Source organism: Lithobates pipiens, unplaced genomic scaffold (assembly GCF_037356315.1).
Source record: "Lithobates pipiens isolate NorthernLeopardFrog02 unplaced genomic scaffold, aLitPip1_a1.2 Scaffold_133, whole genome shotgun sequence".
NCBI classification, from domain to species: domain Eukaryota; kingdom Metazoa; phylum Chordata; class Amphibia; order Anura; family Ranidae; genus Lithobates; species Lithobates pipiens.
In genome coordinates, this window is record NW_027507722.1 from 112,360 (window position 1) to 133,575 (window position 21,216).

The following is a 21,216-nucleotide window of genomic DNA, read 5'->3' on the forward strand; positions in this document are numbered from 1 at the left end:
GATCCCACAAGCCCAGACTGCTCCTCCTCAGATGCCTCCTTAGCCCCCTCGGGTATCCCCCGTTCCTGATCCCACAAGCCCAGACTGCTCCTCCTTAGAGGTCTCCTTAGCCCCCTTGGGTATCCCCCATTCCTAACCCCACAAGCCCAGACTGCCCCTCCTCAGATGCCTCCTTAGCCCCCTCGGGTATCCCCCGTTCCTGACCCCACAACCCAGACTGCTCCTCCTCAGATGCCTCCTTAGCCCCCTCGGGTATCCCCCGTTCCTGATCCCACAAGCCCAGACTGCTCCTCCTCAGATGTCTCCTTAGCCCCCTCGGGTATCCCCCGTTCCTGATCCCACAAGCCCAGACTGCCCCTCCTCAGATGTCTCCTTAGCCCCCTCGGGTATCCCCCGTTCCTGATCCCACAAGCCCAGACTGCCCCTCCTCAGATGTCTCCTTAGCCCCCTCGGGTATCCCCCGTTCCTGACCCCACAAGCCCAGACTGCCCCTCCTCAGATGTCTCCTTAGCCCCCTCGGGTATCCCCCGTTCCTGACCCCACAAGCCCAGACTGCCCCTCCTCAGATGTCTCCTTAGCCCCCTCGGGTATCCCCCGTTCCTGACCCCACAAGCCCAGACTGCCCCTCCTCAGATGTCTCCTTAGCCCCCTCGGGTATCCCCCGTTCCTGATCCCGCAAGCCCAGACTGCTCCTCCTCAGATGTCTCCTTAGCCCCCTCGGGTATCCCCCGTTCCTGACCCCACAAGCCCAGACTGCCCCTCCTCAGATGTCTCCTTAGCCCCCTCGGGTATCCCCCGTTCCTGACCCCACAAGCCCAGACTGCCCCTCCTCAGATGTCTCCTTAGCCCCCTCGGGTATCCCCCGTTCCTGATCCCGCAAGCCCAGACTGCCCCTCCTCAGATGTCTCCTTAGCCCCCTCGGGTATCCCCCGTTCCTGATCCCACAAGCCCAGACTGCTCCTCCTCAGATGTCTCCTTAGCTCCCTCAGATATTCCCTGTTCCTCCCACAAGCCCAGACTGCTCCTCCTCAGATGTCTCCTTAGCCCCCTCGGGTATCCCCCGTTCCTGATCCCACAAGCCCAGACTGCTCCTCCTCAGAGGCCTCCTTAGCCCCTCGAGTATCCCCTGTTCCTGATCCCACAAGCCCAGACTGCTCCTCCTCAGATGTCTCTTTAGCTCCCTTGGGTATCCCCCATTCCTGATCCCACAAGCCCAGACTGCCCCTCCTCAGATGTCTCCTTAGCCCCCTCGGGTATCCCCCGTTCCTGATCCCACAAGCCCAGACTGCTCCTCCTCAGAGGCCTCCTTAGCCCCTCGGGTATCCCCCGTTCCTGATCCCAGAAGCCCAGACTGCTCCTCCTCAGATGTCTCTTTAGCTCCCTTGGGTATCCCCCATTCCTGATCCCACAAGCCCAGACTGCCCCTCCTCAGAGGCCTCCTTAGCCCCCTCGGGTATCCCCTGTTCCTGATCCCACAAGCCCAGACTGCTCCTCCATCCCTCTCTCCTCTCCCTTCCCTCCTCCATCTCTCTGCTCCTCTCCCTTCCCTCCTCCATCTCTCTCTCACTTCTCCTTTCCTCTCCCTGCTTTCCTCCATCCCTCTCCCTTCCCTCCTCCATCTCTCTCCTCTCCTTTCCCTCCTCTCCCTTCCCTCCTCCATCTCTCTCCTCTCCTTTCCCTCCTCTCCCTTCCCTCCTCCATCTCTCTCCTCTCCTTTCCCTCCTCTCCCTTCCCTCCTCCATCCCTCTCTTCTCCCTTCCCTCCTCCATCCCTATTGTAATGTAACTGTAAGATCTGCCTTCATCTTGTTAAGCGTTGCGAAAACTGTTGGTGTCGTATAATAATAATAATCCCCCCCCCCCATGTGTCTGCACTGTGCCATGTGCCCCTCCCCCACAGTGAGGCAAAAAGGGGAAATGATGAGGATGGAGGAGGGGTGACCTCTCTCCTCTTCCCTCTTCTTCTTCCTCTGCGAGAATTTTCTGTCACTTTAAACCTCTCAACTGACTGACTCCACCCCCTCATCACTTCTCTGCCCTGTGATTGGCTGGATCATCTCAGCTGAGGATCTCACCCATTGGGATATACAGGGATGTGAGAACCGGAGAGCCAGACAAAGAGTGTGAGTGCAACTTTGTGTCCTCCTATGTGTTACATTGTATAGAGTGAGTGTTACATTGTATAGAGTGAGTGTTACATTGTATAGAGTGAGTGTTACATTGTATATAGTGAGTGTTACATTGTATAGAGTGAGTGTTACATTGTATATAGTGAGTGTTACATTGTATAGAGTGAGTGTTACATTGTATATAGTGAGTGTTACATTGTGTCCTATTATATGTTACGTTGTATAGAGTGAGTGTTACATTGTATATAGTGAGTGTTACATTGTATATAGTGAGTGTTACATTGTGTCCTATTATATGTTACGTTGTATAGAGTGTGTCCTATTATATGTTACATTGTATAGAGTGAGTGTTACATTGTATATAGTGAGTGTTACATTGTATATAGTGAGTGTTACATTGTGTCCTATTATATGTTACGTTGTATAGAGTGTGTCCTATTATATGTTACATTGTGTATAGTGAGTGTTACATTCTGTAGAGTGTGTGCTACTAAAGACAAATCCACTGTACACTACAATTGCAGTCGCTGGAGATCTGAGGGAGACATGCGAGGAAAATAGAAAACAGCATTTTTGCTTCTACATGATTGGATGATAAAATCAGCAGAGCTTCCCCTCAATTCAGATCTACAGAGGGTGACTTGTAGTGTACAGAGGATTTCCCTACAGAGTATAACCCTCAATGTGTATATATGTGTTACATTGTATATAGTGTGTGATACATTGTATATAGTGTGTGATACATTGTATATAGTGTGTGATACATTGTATATAGTGTGTGATACATTGTATATAGTGTGTGTTACATTGGATATAGTGTGTTACATTGGATATAGTGTGTGTTACATTGGATATAGTGTGTTACATTGGATATAGTGTGTGTTACATTGGATATAGTGTGTTACATTGGATATAGTGTGTGTTACATTCTATATAGTGTGTTACATTGGATATAGTGTGTGTTACATTGGATATAGTGTGTTACATTGGATATAGTGTGTGTTACATTGGATATAGTGTGTGTTACATTGGATATAGTGTGTGTTACATTGGATATAATGTGTGTTACATTGGATATAGTGTGTGTTACATTGGATATAGTGTGTGTTACATTGGATATAGTGTGTTACATTGGATATAGTGTGTGTTACATTGGATATAGTGTGTGTTACATTGGATATAGTGTGTGTTACATTGGATATAGTGTGTGTTACATTCTATATAGTGTGTTACATTGGATATAGTGTGTGTTACATTGTATATAGTGTGTTACATTGGATATAGTGTGTGTTACATTGTATATAGTGTGTGTTACATTCTATATAGTGTGTTACATTGGATATAGTGTGTGTTACATTGGATATAGTGTGTGTTACATTGGATATAGTGTGTTACATTGTGTCTTGGGTGTTTCCCACTCAGTCTCCATGTTGTGTTTTCTTCCTCTAGAATTTTGGTTGTGAATTTGTATTGCAGATTTCTCTGGCTGTGTGTGATCCCGGAGAATGTGTAAACCCTCCAGTCACCTGGGAGGTCAGAGGACCAGGAGGTGGTAAGTCTCTACATACACATCCCTCCAATCCCCGGACCCTCTAGAGCCCCTCCAATCCCGGGACCTTCTAGAGACCCTCCAATCCCGGGACCTTCTAGAGCCCCTCCAATCCCGGGACCTTCTAGAGTTCCTCCAATCCCGGGACCTTCTAGAGTTCCTCCAATCCCGGGACCTTCTAGAGTTCCTCCAATCCCGGGACCTTCTAGAGTTCCTCCAATCCCGGGACCTTCTAGAGTTCCTCCAATCCCGGGACCTTCTAGAGTCCCTCCAATCCCGGGACCTTCTAGAGCCCCTCCAATCCCGGGACCTTCTAGAGTCCCTCCAATCCCGGGACCTTCTAGAGTCCCTCCAATCCCGGGACCTTCTAGAGTCCCTCCAATCCCGGGACCTTCTAGAGTTCCTCCAATCCCGGGACCTTCTAGAGTCCCTCCAATCCCGGGACCTTCTAGAGCCCCTCCAATCCCGGGACCTTCTAGAGTCCCTCCAATCCCAGGATCTTTTAAAGACCCTCCAGTCCCAGAACCTTCTAGAGCCCCTCCAATCCCCGGACCTTCTAGAGTCCCTCCAATCCCGGCACCTTCTAGAGACCCTCAAATCCCGGGACCTTCTAGAGTCCCTCCAATCCCAGGATCTTTTAAAGACTCTCCAGTCCCAGAACCTTCTAGAGCCCCTCCAATCCCCGGACCTTCTAGAGTCCCTCCAATCCCCGGACCTTCTAGAGCCCCTCCAATCCCGGGACCTTCTAGAGCCCCTCCAATCCCGGGACCTTCTAGAGCCCCTCCAATCCCGGGACCTTCTAGAGTCCCTCCAATCCCAGGATCTTTTAAAGACCCTCCAGTCCCAGAACCTTCTAGAGCCCCTCCAATCCCCGGACCTTCTAGAGACCCTCCAATCCCGGGACCTTCTGGAGCCCCTCCAATCCCGGGACCTTCTAGAGCCCCTCCAATCCCGGGACCTTCTAGAGTCCCTCCAATCCCAGGATCTTTTAAAGACCCTCCAGTCCCAGAACCTTCTAGAGCCCCTCCAATCCCCGGACCTTCTAGAGACCCTCCAATCCCGGGACCTTCTGGAGCCCCTCCAATCCCGGGACCTTCTAGAGCCCCTCCAATCCCGGGACCTTCTAGAGTCCCTCCAATCCCAGGATCTTTTAAAGACCCTCCAGTCCCAGAACCTTCTAGAGCCCCTCCAATCCCCGGACCTTCTAGAGTCCCTCCAATCCCTGGACCTTCTAGAGCCCCTCCAATCCCGGGACCTCCTAGAGACCCTCCAATCCCGGGACCTTCTAGAGCCCCTCCAATCCCGGGAACTTCTAGAGCCCCTCCAATTCCGGAACCTTCTAGAGTCTCTCCAATCCCGGGACCTTCTAAAGACCCTCCAGTCCCAGAACCTTCTAGAGTCCACTCCAATCCCGGGAACTTCTAGAGTCCCTCCAATCCCGGGACCTTCTAGAGTCCCTCCAATCCTGGAACCTTACAGTGCCCCTCCAATCCCGGGACCTTCTAGAGTCACTCCAATCCCGGAAACCTTATAGTGCCCCTCCAATCCCGGGACCTTCTAGACTCACTACAATCCCGGGATCTTCTAGAGTCCCTCTAATCCCGGGATCTTCTAGAGTCCCTCCAATCCCGGGACTTTCTAGAGTCCCTCCAATCCCGGGACCTTCTACAGTCCCCAATCACAGGACCTTCTAGATTCCCTCCAATCCCGGAACCTGATAGTGCCCCTCCAATCCCGGGATCTTCTAGAGTCCCTCCAATCCCAGAACCTTATAGTGCCCCTCCAATCCCGGGACCTTCTAGAGTCCCCAATCTCTGGACCTTCTAGATTCCCTCCAATCCCGGAAATTTATAGTGCCTCTCCAATTCCAGGACCTTCTAGAGTCCCCAATCCCGGGACCTTCTATAGTCCCCAATGCTGGGACCTTCTAGAGTCCCTCCAATCCCAGGATCTTCTAGAGTCTCTCCAATCCCGGAACCTTATAGTGCCCCTCCAATCCTGGGACCTTCTAGAGTCACTTCAATCTCGGGATCTTCTAGAGTCCGTCCAATCCCGGAAACCTTATAGTGCCCCTCCAATCCCGGGACCTTCTAGACTCACTCCAATCCTGGGATCTTCTAGAGTCCCTCCAATCCCGGGATCTTCTAGAGTCCCTCCAATCCCGGGATCTTCTAGAGTCCCTCCAATCCCGGGACTTTCTAGAGTCCCTCCAATCCCGGGACCTTCTAGAGTCCCCAATCCAATGACCTTCTAGAGTCCCTCCAATCCCGGAACCTGATAGAGCCCCTCCAATCCCGGGATCTTCTAGAGTCCCTTCAATCCCAGAACCTTATAGTGCCCCTCCAATCCCAGGACCTTCTAGAGCCCCTCCAATTCCAGGACCTTCTAGAGACCCTCCAATCCCGGGACCTTCTAGAGCCCCTCCAATCCCCGGACTTTCTAGAGACCCCAATCCCGGGACCTTCTATAGCAGGGATATGCAATTAGCGGACCTCCAGCTGTTGCAAAACTACAAGTTCCATCATGCCTCTGCCTCTGGGTGTCATGCTTGTGACTGTCGGAGTCTTGCTATGCCTCATGGGACTTGTAGTTCTGCAACAGCTGGAGGTCCGCTAATTGTATATCCCTGTTCTATAGTCCCCAATCCTGGGACATTCTAGAGTCCCTCCAATCCCGGAACCTCATAGCGCCCCTCCAATCCTGGAACCTTATAGTGCCAATCCAATCCCGGAACCTTCTAGAGTCCCTCCAATCCCGGAACTTTATAGTGCCCCTCAAATCCTGGGACTTTCTAGAGTCTCTCCAATCGCGGGAACTTCTAGAGCCCCTCCAATTCCGGAACCTTCTAGAGTCTCTCCAATCGCAGGAACTTCTAGAGCCCCTCAAATTCCGGAACCTTCTAGAGTCTCTCCAATCCGGGACCTTCTAGAGTCCCTCCAATCCTGGAAATTTATAGTGCCCCTCCAATTCCAGGACCTTCTATAGTCCCCAATCCTGGGACCTTCTATAGTCCCCAATCCTGGGACCTTCTAGAGTCCCTCCAATCCCAGAACCTTATAGTGCCAATCAAATTCCGGGACCTTCTAGAGTCCCTCCAATCCCGGAACTTTATAGTGCCCCTCCAATACTGGGACCTTCTAGAGTCTCTCCAATCCCGGGACCCTCTAGAGACCCTCCAGTCCAAGAACCTTCTAGAGCCGTCATGAGCTCTTCATAATCACCAACTTCTTCATATTACAGAACAGGCAGATCACCTCCCCCTTCCCCAATACCCCCACCTGTCCCTCCTCCCTTCACTAATACCCCCCCCCCCCCATCCACACGTCTCTCTTCCCACCTGTCCTATTTTACCAGTTCACTTAGCTTACCAATATATCTTCTATGTCCTCTCCTCACCTATCCTACCTTCCATGGTCCCCCCATAGAGCACCATCCACCCGTCCCGATCTTCCTTCTCCTTCCATAATACCCTCACTGTCCTCTTCTCTCCTCTTCTTATCAATATATCTTCTATGTCCTCTCCTCACCTATCCTACCTTCCATGGTGCCCCCATAGAGCACCAACCACCCATCCCGATCTTCTCAGCTTCCTTCTCCTTCCATAATACCCTCACTGTCCTCTTCTCTCCTCTTCTTACCAATATATCTTCTATGTCCTCTCCTCACCTATCCTACCTTCCATGGTCCCCCCATAGAGCACCATCCACCCGTCCCGATCTTCCTTCTCCTTCCATAATACCCTCACTGTCCTCTTCTCTCCTCTTCTTATCAATATATCTTCTATGTCCTCTCCTCACCTATCCTACCTTCCATGGTGCCCCCATAGAGCACCAACCACCCATCCCGATCTTCTCAGCTTCCTTCTCCTTCCATAATACCCTCACTGTCCTCTTCTCTCCTCTTCTTACCAATATATCTTCTATGTCCTCTCCTCACCTATCCTACCTTCCATGGTGCCCCCATAGACCGCCAACCACCCATCCCGATCTTCTGTTTCCTTCTCCTTCCTTAATACCCTCACTGTCCTCTTCTCTCCTCTTCTTATCAATATATCTTCTATGTCCTCTCCTCACCTATCCTACCTTCCATGGTCCCCCCATAGAGCACCATCCACCCGTCCCGATCTTCCTTCTCCTTCCATAATACCCTCACTGTCCTCTTCTCTCCTCTTCTTATCAATATATCTTCTATGTCCTCTCCTCACCTATCCTACCTTCCATGGTCCCCCCATAGAGCACCATCCACCCGTCCCGATCTTCCTTCTCCTTCCATAATACCCTCACTGTCCTCTTCTCTCCTCTTCTTATCAATATATCTTCTATGTCCTCTCCTCACCTATCCTACCTTCCATGGTGTCCCCATAGACCGCCAACCACCCATCCCGATCTTCCTTCTCTTTCCATAATACCCTCACTGTCCTCTTCTCTCCTCTTCTTATCAATATATCTTCTATGTCCTCCTCTCACCTATCCTACCTTCCATGGTCCCCCCATAGAGCGCCAACCACCCCTCCCCAATCTTCTCAGCTTCCTTCTCCTTCCATAATACCCTCACTGTCCTCTTCTCTTCTCTTCTTATCAATATATCTTCTATGTCCTCTCCTCACCTATCCTACCTTCCATGGTGCCCCCATAGAGCACCAACCACCCCTCCCCGATCTTCTCATCTTCCTTCTCCTTCCTTAATACCCTCACTGTCCTCTTCTCTCCTCTTCTTATCAATATATCTTCTATGTCCTCTCCTCACCTATCCTACCTTCCATGGTGCCCCCATAGAGCGCCAACCACCCCTCCCCGATTTTCTCATCTTCCTTCTCCTTCCTTAATACCCTCACTGTCCTCTTCTCTCCTCTTCTTATCAATATATCTTCTATGTCCTCTCCTCACCTATCCTACCTTCCATGGTCCCCCCATAGAGCGCCAACCACCCGTCCCGATCTTCTGTTTCCTTCTCCTTCCATAATACCCTCACTGTCCTCTTCTCTCCTCTTCTTATCAATATATCTTCTATGTCCTCTCCTCACCTATCCTACCTTCCATGGTGCCCCCATAGAGCACCAACCACCCGTCCCGATCTTCCTTCTCCTTCCATAATACCCTCACTGTCCTCTTCTCTCCTCTTCTTACCAATATATCTTCTATGTCCTCTCCTCACCTATCCTACCTTCCATGGTGCCCCCATAGACCGCCAACCACCCATCCCGATCTTCCTTCTCCTTCCATAATACCCTCACTGTCCTCTTCTCTCCTCTTCTTACCAATATATCTTCTATGTCCTCTCCTCACCTATCCTACCTTCCATGGTGCCCCCATAGAGCACCAACCACCCCTCCCGATCTTCCTTCTCCTTCCATAATACCCTCACTGTCCTCTTCTCTCCTCTTCTTATCAATATATCTTCTATGTCCTCTCCTCACCTATCCTACCTTCCATGGTGCCCCCATAGAGCACCAACCACCCCTCCCCGATCTTCTCAGCTTCCTTCTCCTTCCTTAATACCCTCACTGTCCTCTTCTCTCCTCTTCTTACCAATATATCTTCTATGTCCTCTCCTCACCTATCCTACCTTCCATGGTGCCCCCATAGACCGCCAACCACCCCTCCCCGATCTTCTCAGCTTCCTTCTCCTTCCATAATACCCTCACTGTCCTCTTCTCTCCTCTTCTTATCAATATATCTTCTATGTCCTCTCCTCACCTATCCTACCTTCCATGGTGCCCCCATAGAGCACCAACCACCCCTCCCCGATCTTCTCAGCTTCCTTCTCCTTCCTTAATACCCTCACTGTCCTCTTCTCTCCTCTTCTTACCAATATATCTTCTATGTCCTCTCCGCACCTATCCTACCTTCCATGGTGCCCCCATAGACCGCCAACCACCCGTCCCGATCTTCTGTTTCCTTCTCCTTCCATAATACCCTCACTGTCCTCTTCTCTCCTCTTCTTACCAATATATCTTCTATGTCCTCTCCTCACCTATCCTACCTTCCATGGTCCCCCCATAGAGCACCAACCACCCCTCCCTGATCTTCTCAGCTTCCTTCTCCTTCCTTAATACCCTCACTGTCCTCTTCTCTCCTCTTCTTACCAATATATCTTCTATGTCCTCTCCGCACCTATCCTACCTTCCATGGTGCCCCCATAGACCGCCAACCACCCCTCCCCGATCTTCTCAGCGTCCTTCTCCTTCCTTAATACCCTCACTGTCCTCTTCTCTCCTCTTCTTATCAATATATCTTCTATGTCCTCTCCTCACCTATCCTACCTTCCATGGTCCCCCCATAGAGCACCAACCACCCCTCCCCGATCTTCTCATCTTCCTTCTCCTTCCTTAATACCCTCACTGTCCTCTTCTCTCCTCTTCTTACCAATATATCTTCTATGTCCTCTCCTCACCTATCCTACCTTCCATGGTGCCCCCATAGAGCGCCAACCACCCCTCCCCGATCTTCTCATCTTCCTTCTCCTTCCTTAATACCCTCACTGTCCTCTTCTCTCCTCTTCTTATCAATATATCTTCTATGTCCTCTCCTCACCTATCCTACCTTCCATGGTCCCCCCATAGACCGCCAACCACCCATCCCGATCTTCTGTTTCCTTCTCCTTCCTTAATACCCTCACTGTCCTCTTCTCTCCTCTTCTTATCAATATATCTTCTATGTCCTCTCCTCACCTATCCTACCTTCCATGGTCCCCCCATAGAGCGCCAACCACCCGTCCCGATCTTCCTTCTCCTTCCATAATACCCTCACTGTCCTCTTCTCTCCTCTTCTTATCAATATATCTTCTATGTCCTCTCCTCACCTATCCTACCTTCCATGGTGCCCCCATAGAGCGCCAACCACCCCTCCCCGATCTTCTGTTTCCTTCTCCTTCCATAATACCCTCACTGTCCTCTTCTCTCCTCTTCTTATCAATAAATCTTCTATGTCCTCTCCTCACCTATCCTACCTTCCATGGTCCCCCCATAGAGCGCCAACCACCCGTCCCGATCTTCCTTCTCCTTCCATAATACCCTCACTGTCCTCTTCTCTCCTCTTCTTATCAATATATCTTCTATGTCCTCCTCTCATCTGTCCTACCATCTATGGTCCCTCATCGACCCCCAACCATCCGTCCCAATCTTCCTTCTCCTTCCTTAATACCCTCACTGTCCTCTTCTCTCCTCTGCTTACCAATATATCTTCTATGTCCTCTCCTCACCTATCCTACCTTCCATGGTCCCCCCATAGAGCACCAACCACCCATCCCGATCTTCTTAGCTTCCTTCTCCTTCCTTAATACCCTCACTGTCCTCTTCTCCCCTCTGCTTAACCTTATATCTTCTGTGTCCTTTTCTCACCTGTCCTACCTTCCATGGTCCCTCATAGACTTCCAACCACCCGTCCCGATCTTCCTTCTTCTCCCATTATACCCTCACTGTCCTCTTCTCCCCTCGCATACTATTATATCCCCAAAGTCCTCTCCTCACCTGTCCTTTCCTCTCAGGTTGTCTGTGCCTCGTCTTTCTATAAGAAGACGGATTGGACAGTTGCCGTCGCCTTTCCTGCGAGAACGCTCATTGCAGATTCTGAGAAAAGCCGGAATCCCGCAAACTAGCCGGGTCAGCAAGGTGAGTGTGATGAAGGACAGAACATGGCGTCTCAGGGGAGCCTGTAGTGTAGATTGGGATGCTTGAAGATGACATTTCAAATATATTGTAGGCAGCAGAGAGATGGACTGATGGTAGATCACCCTGAAGAAGGGGGTTGGGGCAGGAAGAGAACTGAGCCTTCACCATCGGAGTCCATCTTTTAGGCCCAGCAGTGTTCCCCGAGGGCTTTTGTAGGTCCCAGTAGTGAGAAGGTAAAATCTGGTCTAGCTGCTCTTCTGCCTTCACCCATTTCTGATGTTGCCCATTGATGGCATTCCCGATGATTGGCTCATACATCTGGTCTGATTTCCCTTTGGACAGGCAGTCTACAGTAGAGCTCCGACTCGCCTTCTCTCTCGTCTTTGGGGCCTAGTCAATGAGGTGAGCCTGCCTCGCTGGTTGCGGCGTCCTCTCCTCTCCATGTATGTCTGGGCCTTCTCCGTCAACATGGCAGAAGCTGAAATAGAAGACCTGAATCGCTACAAGAATCTGGGGGAGCTTTTCCGACGTCCACTGAAGTCCACAGCCAGAGTCATCTCCGTCCACAATGCGGTACGTTCCTATCTTCACTTATCTTACATAATGGTCATCCGCCATGATGGCGGCCCGTCATTTCACAGCATGGAAAAGGACTAACATGACTGACAGAATTCTATGTGATTGTTCTATTCTAGGAGTAGAGCCATAATCTGCCGTCATTCTCACTTCTAATCCAGGCAGGTCTTCTCAGTAAGTCTGATAGGCTGGCTTCATTTAGAGTAGAGCAGCCAATAGTCTGCAGCCGTGTTCCATGTTGTGACCATCCCCCGCTCACCTGTAGCTTTAGTTGGCACCCTGGAAGATGTAGATTCTCCATCAGTCAGCTTTCTCATGCTTTGTTATACGGAGTCTGATTCTTTCCGTTCCTGTCTGTAGGTCAGTCCCTGCGATGGTCGGATCCTGCACTGCGGCCGCTCTCGGGGCTCACAGATCGAGCAGGTGAAAGGAATAACCTATTCGCTCGAGAACTTCCTGGGCCCGCAAGACTGGCGAGAACCGACCAACGTGAGTAAGTAGGAGAGGAGGAAGATCTACCCTTCATTATATTCCCTCACTGCCGAGTATGAAAGGAGAGCTGTACAACGAATCTCCTCTCTGAGCTATGAGTCTCTTCTCAGAGAGTCTGTCTCTCATCTCCTCTCTTCCTGGAGAGCCTGTCCCTCATCTCCGCTCTTCCTGTAGAGTCTGTCCCTCATCTCCTCTCTTCCTGGAGAGTCTGTCCCTCATCTCCTCACTTCCCGGAGAGTCTGTCCCTCATCTCCTCTCTTCCTGGAGAGTCTGTCCCTCACCTCCTCTCTTCCTGGAGAGTCTGTCCCTCATCTCCTCTCTTCCTGGAGAGTCTGTCCCTCATCTCCTCTCTTCCTGGAGAGTCTGTCTCTCATCTTTCTTCCTGTAGAGTCTGTCCCTCAACTCCTCTCTTCCCAGAGAGTCTGTCCCTCATCTCCTCTCTTCCCGGAGAGTTTGTCCCTCATCTCCTCTCTTCCTGGAGAGTCTGTCTCTCATCTTTCCTCCTGTAGAGTCTGTCCCTCAACTCCTCTCTTCCCAGAGTGTCTGTCCCTCATCTCCTCTCTTCTCAGAGAGTCTGTCCCTCATCTCCTCTCTTCCTGGAGAGTCTGTCCCTCATCTCCTCTCTTCCCGGAGAGTCTGTCCCTCATCTCCTCTCTTCCCGGAGAGTCTGTCCCTCGTCTCCTCTCTTCCTGGAGAGTCTGTCCCTCGTCTCCTCTCTTTCTGGAGAGTCTGTCCCTCATCTCCTCTCTTCCTGGAGAGTCTGTCCCTCGTCTCCTCTCTTCCTGGAGAGTCTGTACCTCATCTCCTCTCATCCTGGAGTGTCTGCCCCTCATCTCCTCTCTTCCCAGAGTGTCTGTCCCTCATCTCCTCTCTTCCCAGAGTGTCTGTCCCTCTCTCCTCTCTTCCCAGAGAGCCTGTCCCTCATCTCCTCTCTTCCTGGAGAGTCTGTCCCTCATCTCCTCTCTTCCTGGAGAGTCTGTCCCTCATCTCCGCTCTTCCTGGAGAGTCTGTCCCTCATCTCCTCTCTTCCTGGAGAGTCTGTCCCTCATCTCCTTCTCCTCTCTTCCCAGAGAGTCTGTCCCTCATCTTTACTCATGTAGAGTCTGCCCCTCATCTCCTCTCTTCCCGGAGAGTCTGTCCCTCATCTCCTCTCTTCCCGGAGAGTCTGTCCCTCATCTCCTCTCTTCCCAGAGAGTCTGTCCCTCAACTCCTCTCTTCCTGTAGAGTCTGTCCCTCATCTTTATTCATGTAGAGCCTGTCCCTCATCTCCTCTCTTCCCGGAGAGTCTGCCCCTCATCTTTCTTCCTGTAGAGTCTGTCCCTCATCTCCTCTCTTCCCAGAGTGTCTGTCCCTCATCTTTCGTCCTCTAGAGTCTGTCCCTCATCTCCTCTCTTCCCGGAGAGTCTTTCCCTCATCTCCTCTCTTCCCAGAGAGTCTGTCCCTCAACTCCTCTCTTCCCAGAGTGTCTGTCCCTCATCTCCTCTCTTCCCGGAGAGTCTGTCCCTCATCTTTATTCATGTAGAGTCTGTCCCTCATCTCCTCTCTTCCCGGAGAGTCTGTCCCTCATCTCCTCTCTTCCCAGAGAGTCTGTCCCTCAACTCCTCTCTTCCTGTAGAGTCTGTCCCTCATCTTTATTCATGTAGAGCCTGTCCCTCATCTCCTCTCTTCCCGGAGAGTCTGCCCCTCATCTTTCTTCCTGTAGAGTCTGTCCCTCATCTCCTCTCTTCCCAGAGTGTCTGTCCCTCATCTTTCTTCCTGTAGAGTCTGTCCCTCATCTCCTCTCTTCCCAGAGAGTCTGTCCCTCATCTCCTCTCTTCCCAGAGTGTCTGTCCCTCATCTTTCTTCCTGTAGAGTCTGTCCCTCATCTCCTCTCTTCCCAGAGAGTCTGTCCCTCATCTCCTCTCTTCCTGGAGAGTCTGTCCCTCATCTTTATTCCTGTAGAGTCTGTCCCTCAACTCCTCTCTTCCTGTAGAGTCTGTCCCTCAACTCCTCTCTTCCCGGAGAGTCTGTCCCTCATCTCCTCTCTTCCCAGTGTCTGTCCCTCATCTCCTCTCTTACCAGAGTGTCTGTCCCTCATCTCCTCTCTTCCCAGAGAGTCTGTCCCTCATCTCCTCTCTTCCCAGAGAGCCTGTCCCTCATCTCCTCTCTTCCCGGAGAGTCTGTCCCTCATCTCCTCTCTTCCCAGAGAGTCTGTCCCTCAACTCCTCTCTTCCCGGAGAGTCTGTCCCTCATCTCCTCTCTTCCCAGAGTGTCTGTCCCTCATCTCCTCTCTTCCCAGAGAGTCTGTCCCTCAACTCCTCTCTTCCCAGAGAGTCTGTCCCTCATCTATCCTCTTCCCGGAGAGTCTGTCCCTCATCTCCTCTCTTCCCGGAGAGTCTGTCCCTCATCTCCTCTCTTCCCAGAGAGTCTGTCCCTCATCTATCCTCTTCCCGGAGAGACTGTCCCTCATCTCCTCTCTTCCCAGAGTGTCTGTCCCTCATCTCCTCTCTTCCCAGAGAGTCTGTCCCTCATCTATCCTCTTCCCAGAGAGTCTGTCCCTCATCTATCCTCTTCCCGGAGAGACTGTCCCTCATCTATCCTCTTCCCGGAGAGACTGTCCCTCATCTATCCTCTTCCCAGAGTCTGTCCCTCATCTCCTCTCTTCCCAGAGTGTCTGTCCCTCATCTTTCGTCCTCTAGAGTCTGTCCCTCATCTCCTCTCTTCCCGGAGAGTCTTTCCCTCATCTCCTCTCTTCCCAGAGAGTCTGTCCCTCAACTCCTCTCTTCCCAGAGTGTCTGTCCCTCATCTTCTCTCTTCCCAGAGTGTCTGTCCCTCATATCTCTTCCTGTAGAGTCTGTCCCTCATCTCCTCTCTTCCCAGAGAGTCTGTCCCTCATCTCCTCTCTTCCCGGAGAGTCTGTCCCTCATCTTTATTCATGTAGAGTCTGTCCCTCATCTCCTATCTTCCCCGAGAGTCTGTCCCTCATCTTTATTCATGTAGAGCCTGTCCCTCATCTCCTCTCTTCCTGGAGAGTCTGTCCCTCATCTTTATTCCTGTAGAGTCTGTCCCTCAACTCCTCTCTTCCTGTAGAGTCTGTCCCTCAACTCCTCTCTTCCCAGAGTGTCTGTCCCTCATCTCCTCTCTTCCCAGAGAGTCTGTCCCTCATCTATCCTCTTCCCGGAGAGTCTGTCCCTCATCTCCTCTCTTCCCGGAGAGTCTGTCCCTCATCTCCTCTCTTCCCAGAGAGTCTGTCCCTCATCTATCCTCTTCCCGGAGAGACTGTCCCTCATCTCCTCTCTTCCCAGAGAGTCTGTCCCTCATCTCCTCTCTTCCCAGAGAGTCTGTCCCTCATCTATCCTCTTCCCGGAGAGTCTGTCCCTCATCTCCTCTCTTCCCGGAGAGTCTGTCCCTCATCTCCTCTCTTCCCAGAGAGTCTGTCCCTCATCTATCCTCTTCCCGGAGAGACTGTCCCTCATCTCCTCTCTTCCCAGAGAGTCTGTCCCTCAACTCCTCTCTTCCCAGAGAGTCTGTCCCTCATCTATCCTCTTCCCGGAGAGTCTGTCCCTCATCTCCTCTCTTCCCGGAGAGTCTGTCCCTCATCTCCTCTCTTCCCAGAGAGTCTGTCCCTCATCTATCCTCTTCCCGGAGAGACTGTCCCTCATCTCCTCTCTTCCCAGAGTGTCTGTCCCTCATCTCCTCTCTTCCCAGAGAGTCTGTCCCTCATCTATCCTCTTCCCAGAGAGTCTGTCCCTCATCTATCCTCTTCCCGGAGAGACTGTCCCTCATCTATCCTCTTCCCGGAGAGACTGTCCCTCATCTATCCTCTTCCCAGAGTCTGTCCCTCATCTCCTCTCTTCCCAGAGTGTCTGTCCCTCATCTTTCGTCCTCTAGAGTCTGTCCCTCATCTCCTCTCTTCCCGGAGAGTCTTTCCCTCATCTCCTCTCTTCCCAGAGAGTCTGTCCCTCAACTCCTCTCTTCCCAGAGTGTCTGTCCCTCATCTTCTCTCTTCCCAGAGTGTCTGTCCCTCATATCTCTTCCTGTAGAGTCTGTCCCTCATCTCCTCTCTTCCCAGAGAGTCTGTCCCTCATCTCCTCTCTTCCCGGAGAGTCTGTCCCTCATCTCCTCTCTTCCCGGAGAGTCTGTCCCTCATCTTTATTCATGTAGAGCCTGTCCCTCATCTCCTCTCTTCCTGGAGAGTCTGTCCCTCATCTTTATTCCTGTAGAGTCTGTCCCTCAACTCCTCTCTTCCTGTAGAGTCTGTCCCTCAACTCCTCTCTTCCCGGAGAGTCTGTCCCTCATCTCCTCTCTTCCCAGTGTCTGTCCCTCATCTCCTCTCTTCCCAGAGTGTCTGTCCCTCATCTCCTCTCTTCCCAGAGAGTCTGTCCCTCATCTCCTCTCTTCCCAGAGAGCCTGTCCCTCATCTCCTCTCTTCCCGGAGAGTCTGTCCCTCATCTCCTCTCTTCCCAGAGAGTCTGTCCCTCAACTCCTCTCTTCCCGGAGAGTCTGTCCCTCATCTCCTCTCTTCCCAGAGTGTCTGTCCCTCATCTCCTCTCTTCCCAGAGAGTCTGTCCCTCAACTCCTCTCTTCCCAGAGAGTCTGTCCCTCATCTATCCTCTTCCCGGAGAGTCTGTCCCTCATCTCCTCTCTTCCCGGAGAGTCTGTCCCTCATCTCCTCTCTTCCCAGAGAGTCTGTCCCTCATCTATCCTCTTCCCGGAGAGACTGTCCCTCATCTCCTCTCTTCCCAGAGTGTCTGTCCCTCATCTCCTCTCTTCCCAGAGAGTCTGTCCCTCAACTCCTCTCTTCCCAGAGAGTCTGTCCCTCATCTATCCTCTTCCCGGAGAGTCTGTCCCTCATCTCCTCTCTTCCCGGAGAGTCTGTCCCTCATCTCCTCTCTTCCCAGAGAGTCTGTCCCTCATCTATCCTCTTCCCGGAGAGACTGTCCCTCATCTCCTCTCTTCCCAGAGTGTCTGTCCCTCATCTCCTCTCTTCCCAGAGTGTCTGTCCCTCATCTATCCTCTTCCCAGAGAGTCTGTCCCTCATCTATCCTCTTCCCAGAGAGTCTGTCCCTCATCTATCCTCTTCCCAGAGAGTCTGTCCCTCATCTATCCTCTTCCCGGAGAGACTGTCCCTCATCTATCCTCTTCCCGGAGAGACTGTCCCTCATCTATCCTCTTCCCAGAGTCTGTCCCTCATCTCCTCTCTTCCCAGAGTGTCTGTCCCTCATCTTTCTTCCTGTAGAGTCTGTCCCTCATCTTCTCTCTTCCCGGAGAGTCTGTCCCTCATCTCCTCTCTTCCCAGAGTGTCTGTCCCTCATCTTTCGTCCTCTAGAGTCTGTCCCTCATCTCCTCTCTTCCCGGAGAGTCTTTCCCTCATCTCCTCTCTTCCCAGAGAGTCTGTCCCTCAACTCCTCTCTTCCCAGAGTGTCTGTCCCTCATCTTCTCTCTTCCCAGAGTGTCTGTCCCTCATATCTCTTCCTGTAGAGTCTGTCCCTCATCTCCTCTCTTCCCAGAGAGTCTGTCCCTCATCTCCTCTCTTCCCGGAGAGTCTGTCCCTCATCTTTATTCATGTAGAGTCTGTCCCTCATCTCCTATCTTCCCCGAGAGTCTGTCCCTCATCTTTATTCATGTAGAGCCTGTCCCTCATCTCCTCTCTTCCTGGAGAGTCTGTCCCTCATCTTTATTCCTGTAGAGTCTGTCCCTCAACTCCTCTCTTCCTGTAGAGTCTGTCCCTCAACTCCTCTCTTCCCAGAGTGTCTGTCCCTCATCTCCTCTCTTCCCAGAGAGTCTGTCCCTCAACTCCTCTCTTCCCAGAGAGTCTGTCCCTCATCTATCCTCTTCCCGGAGAGTCTGTCCCTCATCTCCTCTCTTCCCGGAGAGTCTGTCCCTCATCTCCTCTCTTCCCAGAGAGTCTGTCCCTCATCTATCCTCTTCCCGGAGAGACTGTCCCTCATCTCCTCTCTTCCCAGAGTGTCTGTCCCTCATCTCCTCTCTTCCCAGAGAGTCTGTCCCTCATCTATCCTCTTCCCAGAGAGTCTGTCCCTCATCTATCCTCTTCCCGGAGAGACTGTCCCTCATCTATCCTCTTCCCGGAGAGACTGTCCCTCATCTATCCTCTTCCCGGAGAGACTGTCCCTCATCTATCCTCTTCCCGGAGAGACTGTCCCTCATCTATCCTCTTCCCGGAGAGACTGTCCCTCATCTATCCTCTTCCCAGAGAGTCTGTCCCTCATCTATCCTCTTCCCGTTGAGACTGTCCCTCATCTATCCTCTTCCCGTTGAGACTGTCCCTCATCTATCCTCTTCCCAGAGTCTGTCCCTCATCTCCTCTCTGTGCCCTGTAACGTGTCTTCTGTCTAGAGAGTGGCCCCTGATTTTACCCCTGTTTTCCAGGTCTGCCCTTCCTGCAGCAGTTGGGTGTGCGTCCAGCGAATCGCCTCTTCCATCATGTCATTTATCTGGCTCCTGGAGACTATCACCGATTTCATTCCCCAGCAGACTGGAGCATCCAGCACAGGAGGCACTTTCCAGGTATCATAATCTCATATCCATATTCTCCACTGAAATCTCCACAGTAACCACTTTCCTCCCCGACCAAATTCTGTGCCGCCCCCGGATCATTCCTGAAAGCCAATACAGAGACGGTCATTGTGAGGCCCTGTCTATGACCTGTATATGACCTGTCTATGACCTGCATATGACCTGTCTATGACCTGCATATGACCTGTATATAACCTGTCTAGGCCCTGTCTATGATCTGTCTAGGCTACGGTAATAAGAGGCTGGTCACATACTGAGGTGGGAAGTATGAACCTGTATACGCCTTGTCTATAATATACATAGCACAGGCATCAGGAGGATAGTGACAGCGTCACCTAAAGGCTGGTATCCTTGTTTATGGATATAAATAGAAGGTGACCATCCATGAGCCCTGAATACGGATAGGGCCGGCCTTCTGGGAGAAGGTGTTGTCTAATGCTGAGATCCATGTGATAGGGATTATTGAAGAGCTATATGGGGCTCATACATACACATCTCTTATTACTGTATGGGATTCATATAGTGCCAGCAATTGGTGCAGCACCTTACCATATAGAGGGAGATGGTACAGTTAGCATACAGTTCAATACTAGAGGGATACGGGGGGGGGGGCTGATCACGAGAGCTGCATTATAGCCCAACAAAGGGGTAGAGGATGCATGCCAGACTCACACACTATGTATACTGAGAGACAGAAACTAGATGAAGGATCTCTGGGTGAGATGGTGGACTACAGGAAACCATCCTACAGAAGTTGAGGGACCCCTGGGTGATAGTGTGGACTACGGGAAACCATCCTACAGAAGTTGAGGGACCCCTGGGTGATAGTGTGGACTACGGGAAACCATCCTACAGAAGTTGAGGGACCTCTGGGTGATAGTGTGGACTACGGGAAACCATCCTACAGAAGTTGAGGGACCTCTGGGTGATAGTGTGGACTACGGGAAACCATCCTACAGAAGTTGAGGGACCCCTGGGTGATAGTGTGGACTACGGGAAACCATCCTACAGAAGTTGAGGGACCCCTGGGTGATAGTGTGGACTACGGGAGACCATCCTACAGAAGTTGAGGGACCTCTGGGTGATAGTGTGGACTACGGGAAACCATCCTACAGAAGTTGAGGGACCTCTGGGTGATAGTGTGGACTACGGGAAACCATCCTACAGAAGTTGAGGGACCCCTGGGTGATAGTGTGGACTACGGGAAACCATCCTACAGAAGTTGAGGGACCCCTGGGTGATAGTGTGGACTACGGGAGACCATCCTACAGAAGTTGAGGGACCCCTGGGTGATAGTGTGGACTACGGGAGACCTTCCTACAGAAGTTGAGGGACCCCTGGGTGATAGTGTGGACTACGGGAAACCATCCTACAGAAGTTGAGGGACCCCTGGGTGATAGTGTGGACATACGGGAGACCATCCTACAGAAGTTGAGGGACCTCTGGGTGATAGTGTGACTACGGGAAACATCCTACAGAAGTTGAGGGACCCCTGGGTGATAGTGTGGACTACGGGAGACCATCCTACAGAAGTTGAGGGACCTCTGGGTGATAGTGTGGACTACGGGAAACCATCCTACAGAAGTTGAGGGACCTCTGGGTGATAGTGTGGACTACGGGAGACCACCCTACAGAAGTTGAGGGACCTCTGGGTGATAGTGTGGACTACGGGAAACCATCCTAGAGAAGTTGAGGGACCCCTGGGTGATAGTGTGACTACGGGAAACCATCCTACAGAAGTTGAGGGACCTCTGGGTGATAGTGTGGACTACGGGAAACCATCCTACAGAAGTTGAGGGACCTCTGGGAGATAGTGTGGACTACGGGAAACCAACCTACAGAAGTTGAGGGACCTCTGGGGTGATAGTGTGGACTACGGGAAACCATCCTAGAAAGTTGAGGGACCCCTGGGTGATAGTGTGGACTACGGGAAACCATCCTACAGAAGTTGAGGGACCTCTGGGTGATAGTGTGGACTACGGGAGACCATCCTACAGAAGTTGAGGGACCTCTGGGTGATAGTGTGGACTATGGGAAACCATCCTACAGAAGTTGAGGGACCCCTGGGTGATAGTGTGGACTACAGGAAACCATCCTACAGAAGTTGAGGGACCTCTGGGTGATAGTGTGGACTACGGGAAACCATCCTACAGAAGTTGAGGGACCTCTGGGTCATGTGGAATAGTGCAGGAGGTTGGCCATGTGTTAGTAGATAGGTCATCCTTCTCTCTCTATTCCTCTCCAGGTACTCTGCTGTCGGTGAGTCCCAACATTGGCCCGTTGGGATGCCGAGTCTCTTCTGTCAGAATGAGCGCGTTGTACTCAGTGGTCTGTGGCAGTTCGGCT

The 21,216-nt window shown here is 51.7% G+C and overlaps 1 protein-coding gene across 3 annotated transcripts; it reads left to right on the top strand.

Annotated features, from left to right (window-relative positions):
- Window positions 1–1,984: 1,984 nt before the first annotated feature.
- On the top strand, window positions 1,985–21,216 carry LOC143981291 (phosphatidylserine decarboxylase proenzyme, mitochondrial-like; the record flags this gene model as incomplete). 3 transcript variants are annotated; one of them, XM_077479091.1, is given in 7 exon segments in its annotated part: window positions 1,985–2,122; window positions 3,605–3,680; window positions 11,163–11,286; window positions 11,629–11,859; window positions 12,223–12,355; window positions 18,724–18,861; window positions 21,116–21,216. In XM_077479091.1, coding segments are annotated over 6 exon segments (774 nt in total), but the record flags the coding sequence as incomplete, so codon positions are not given.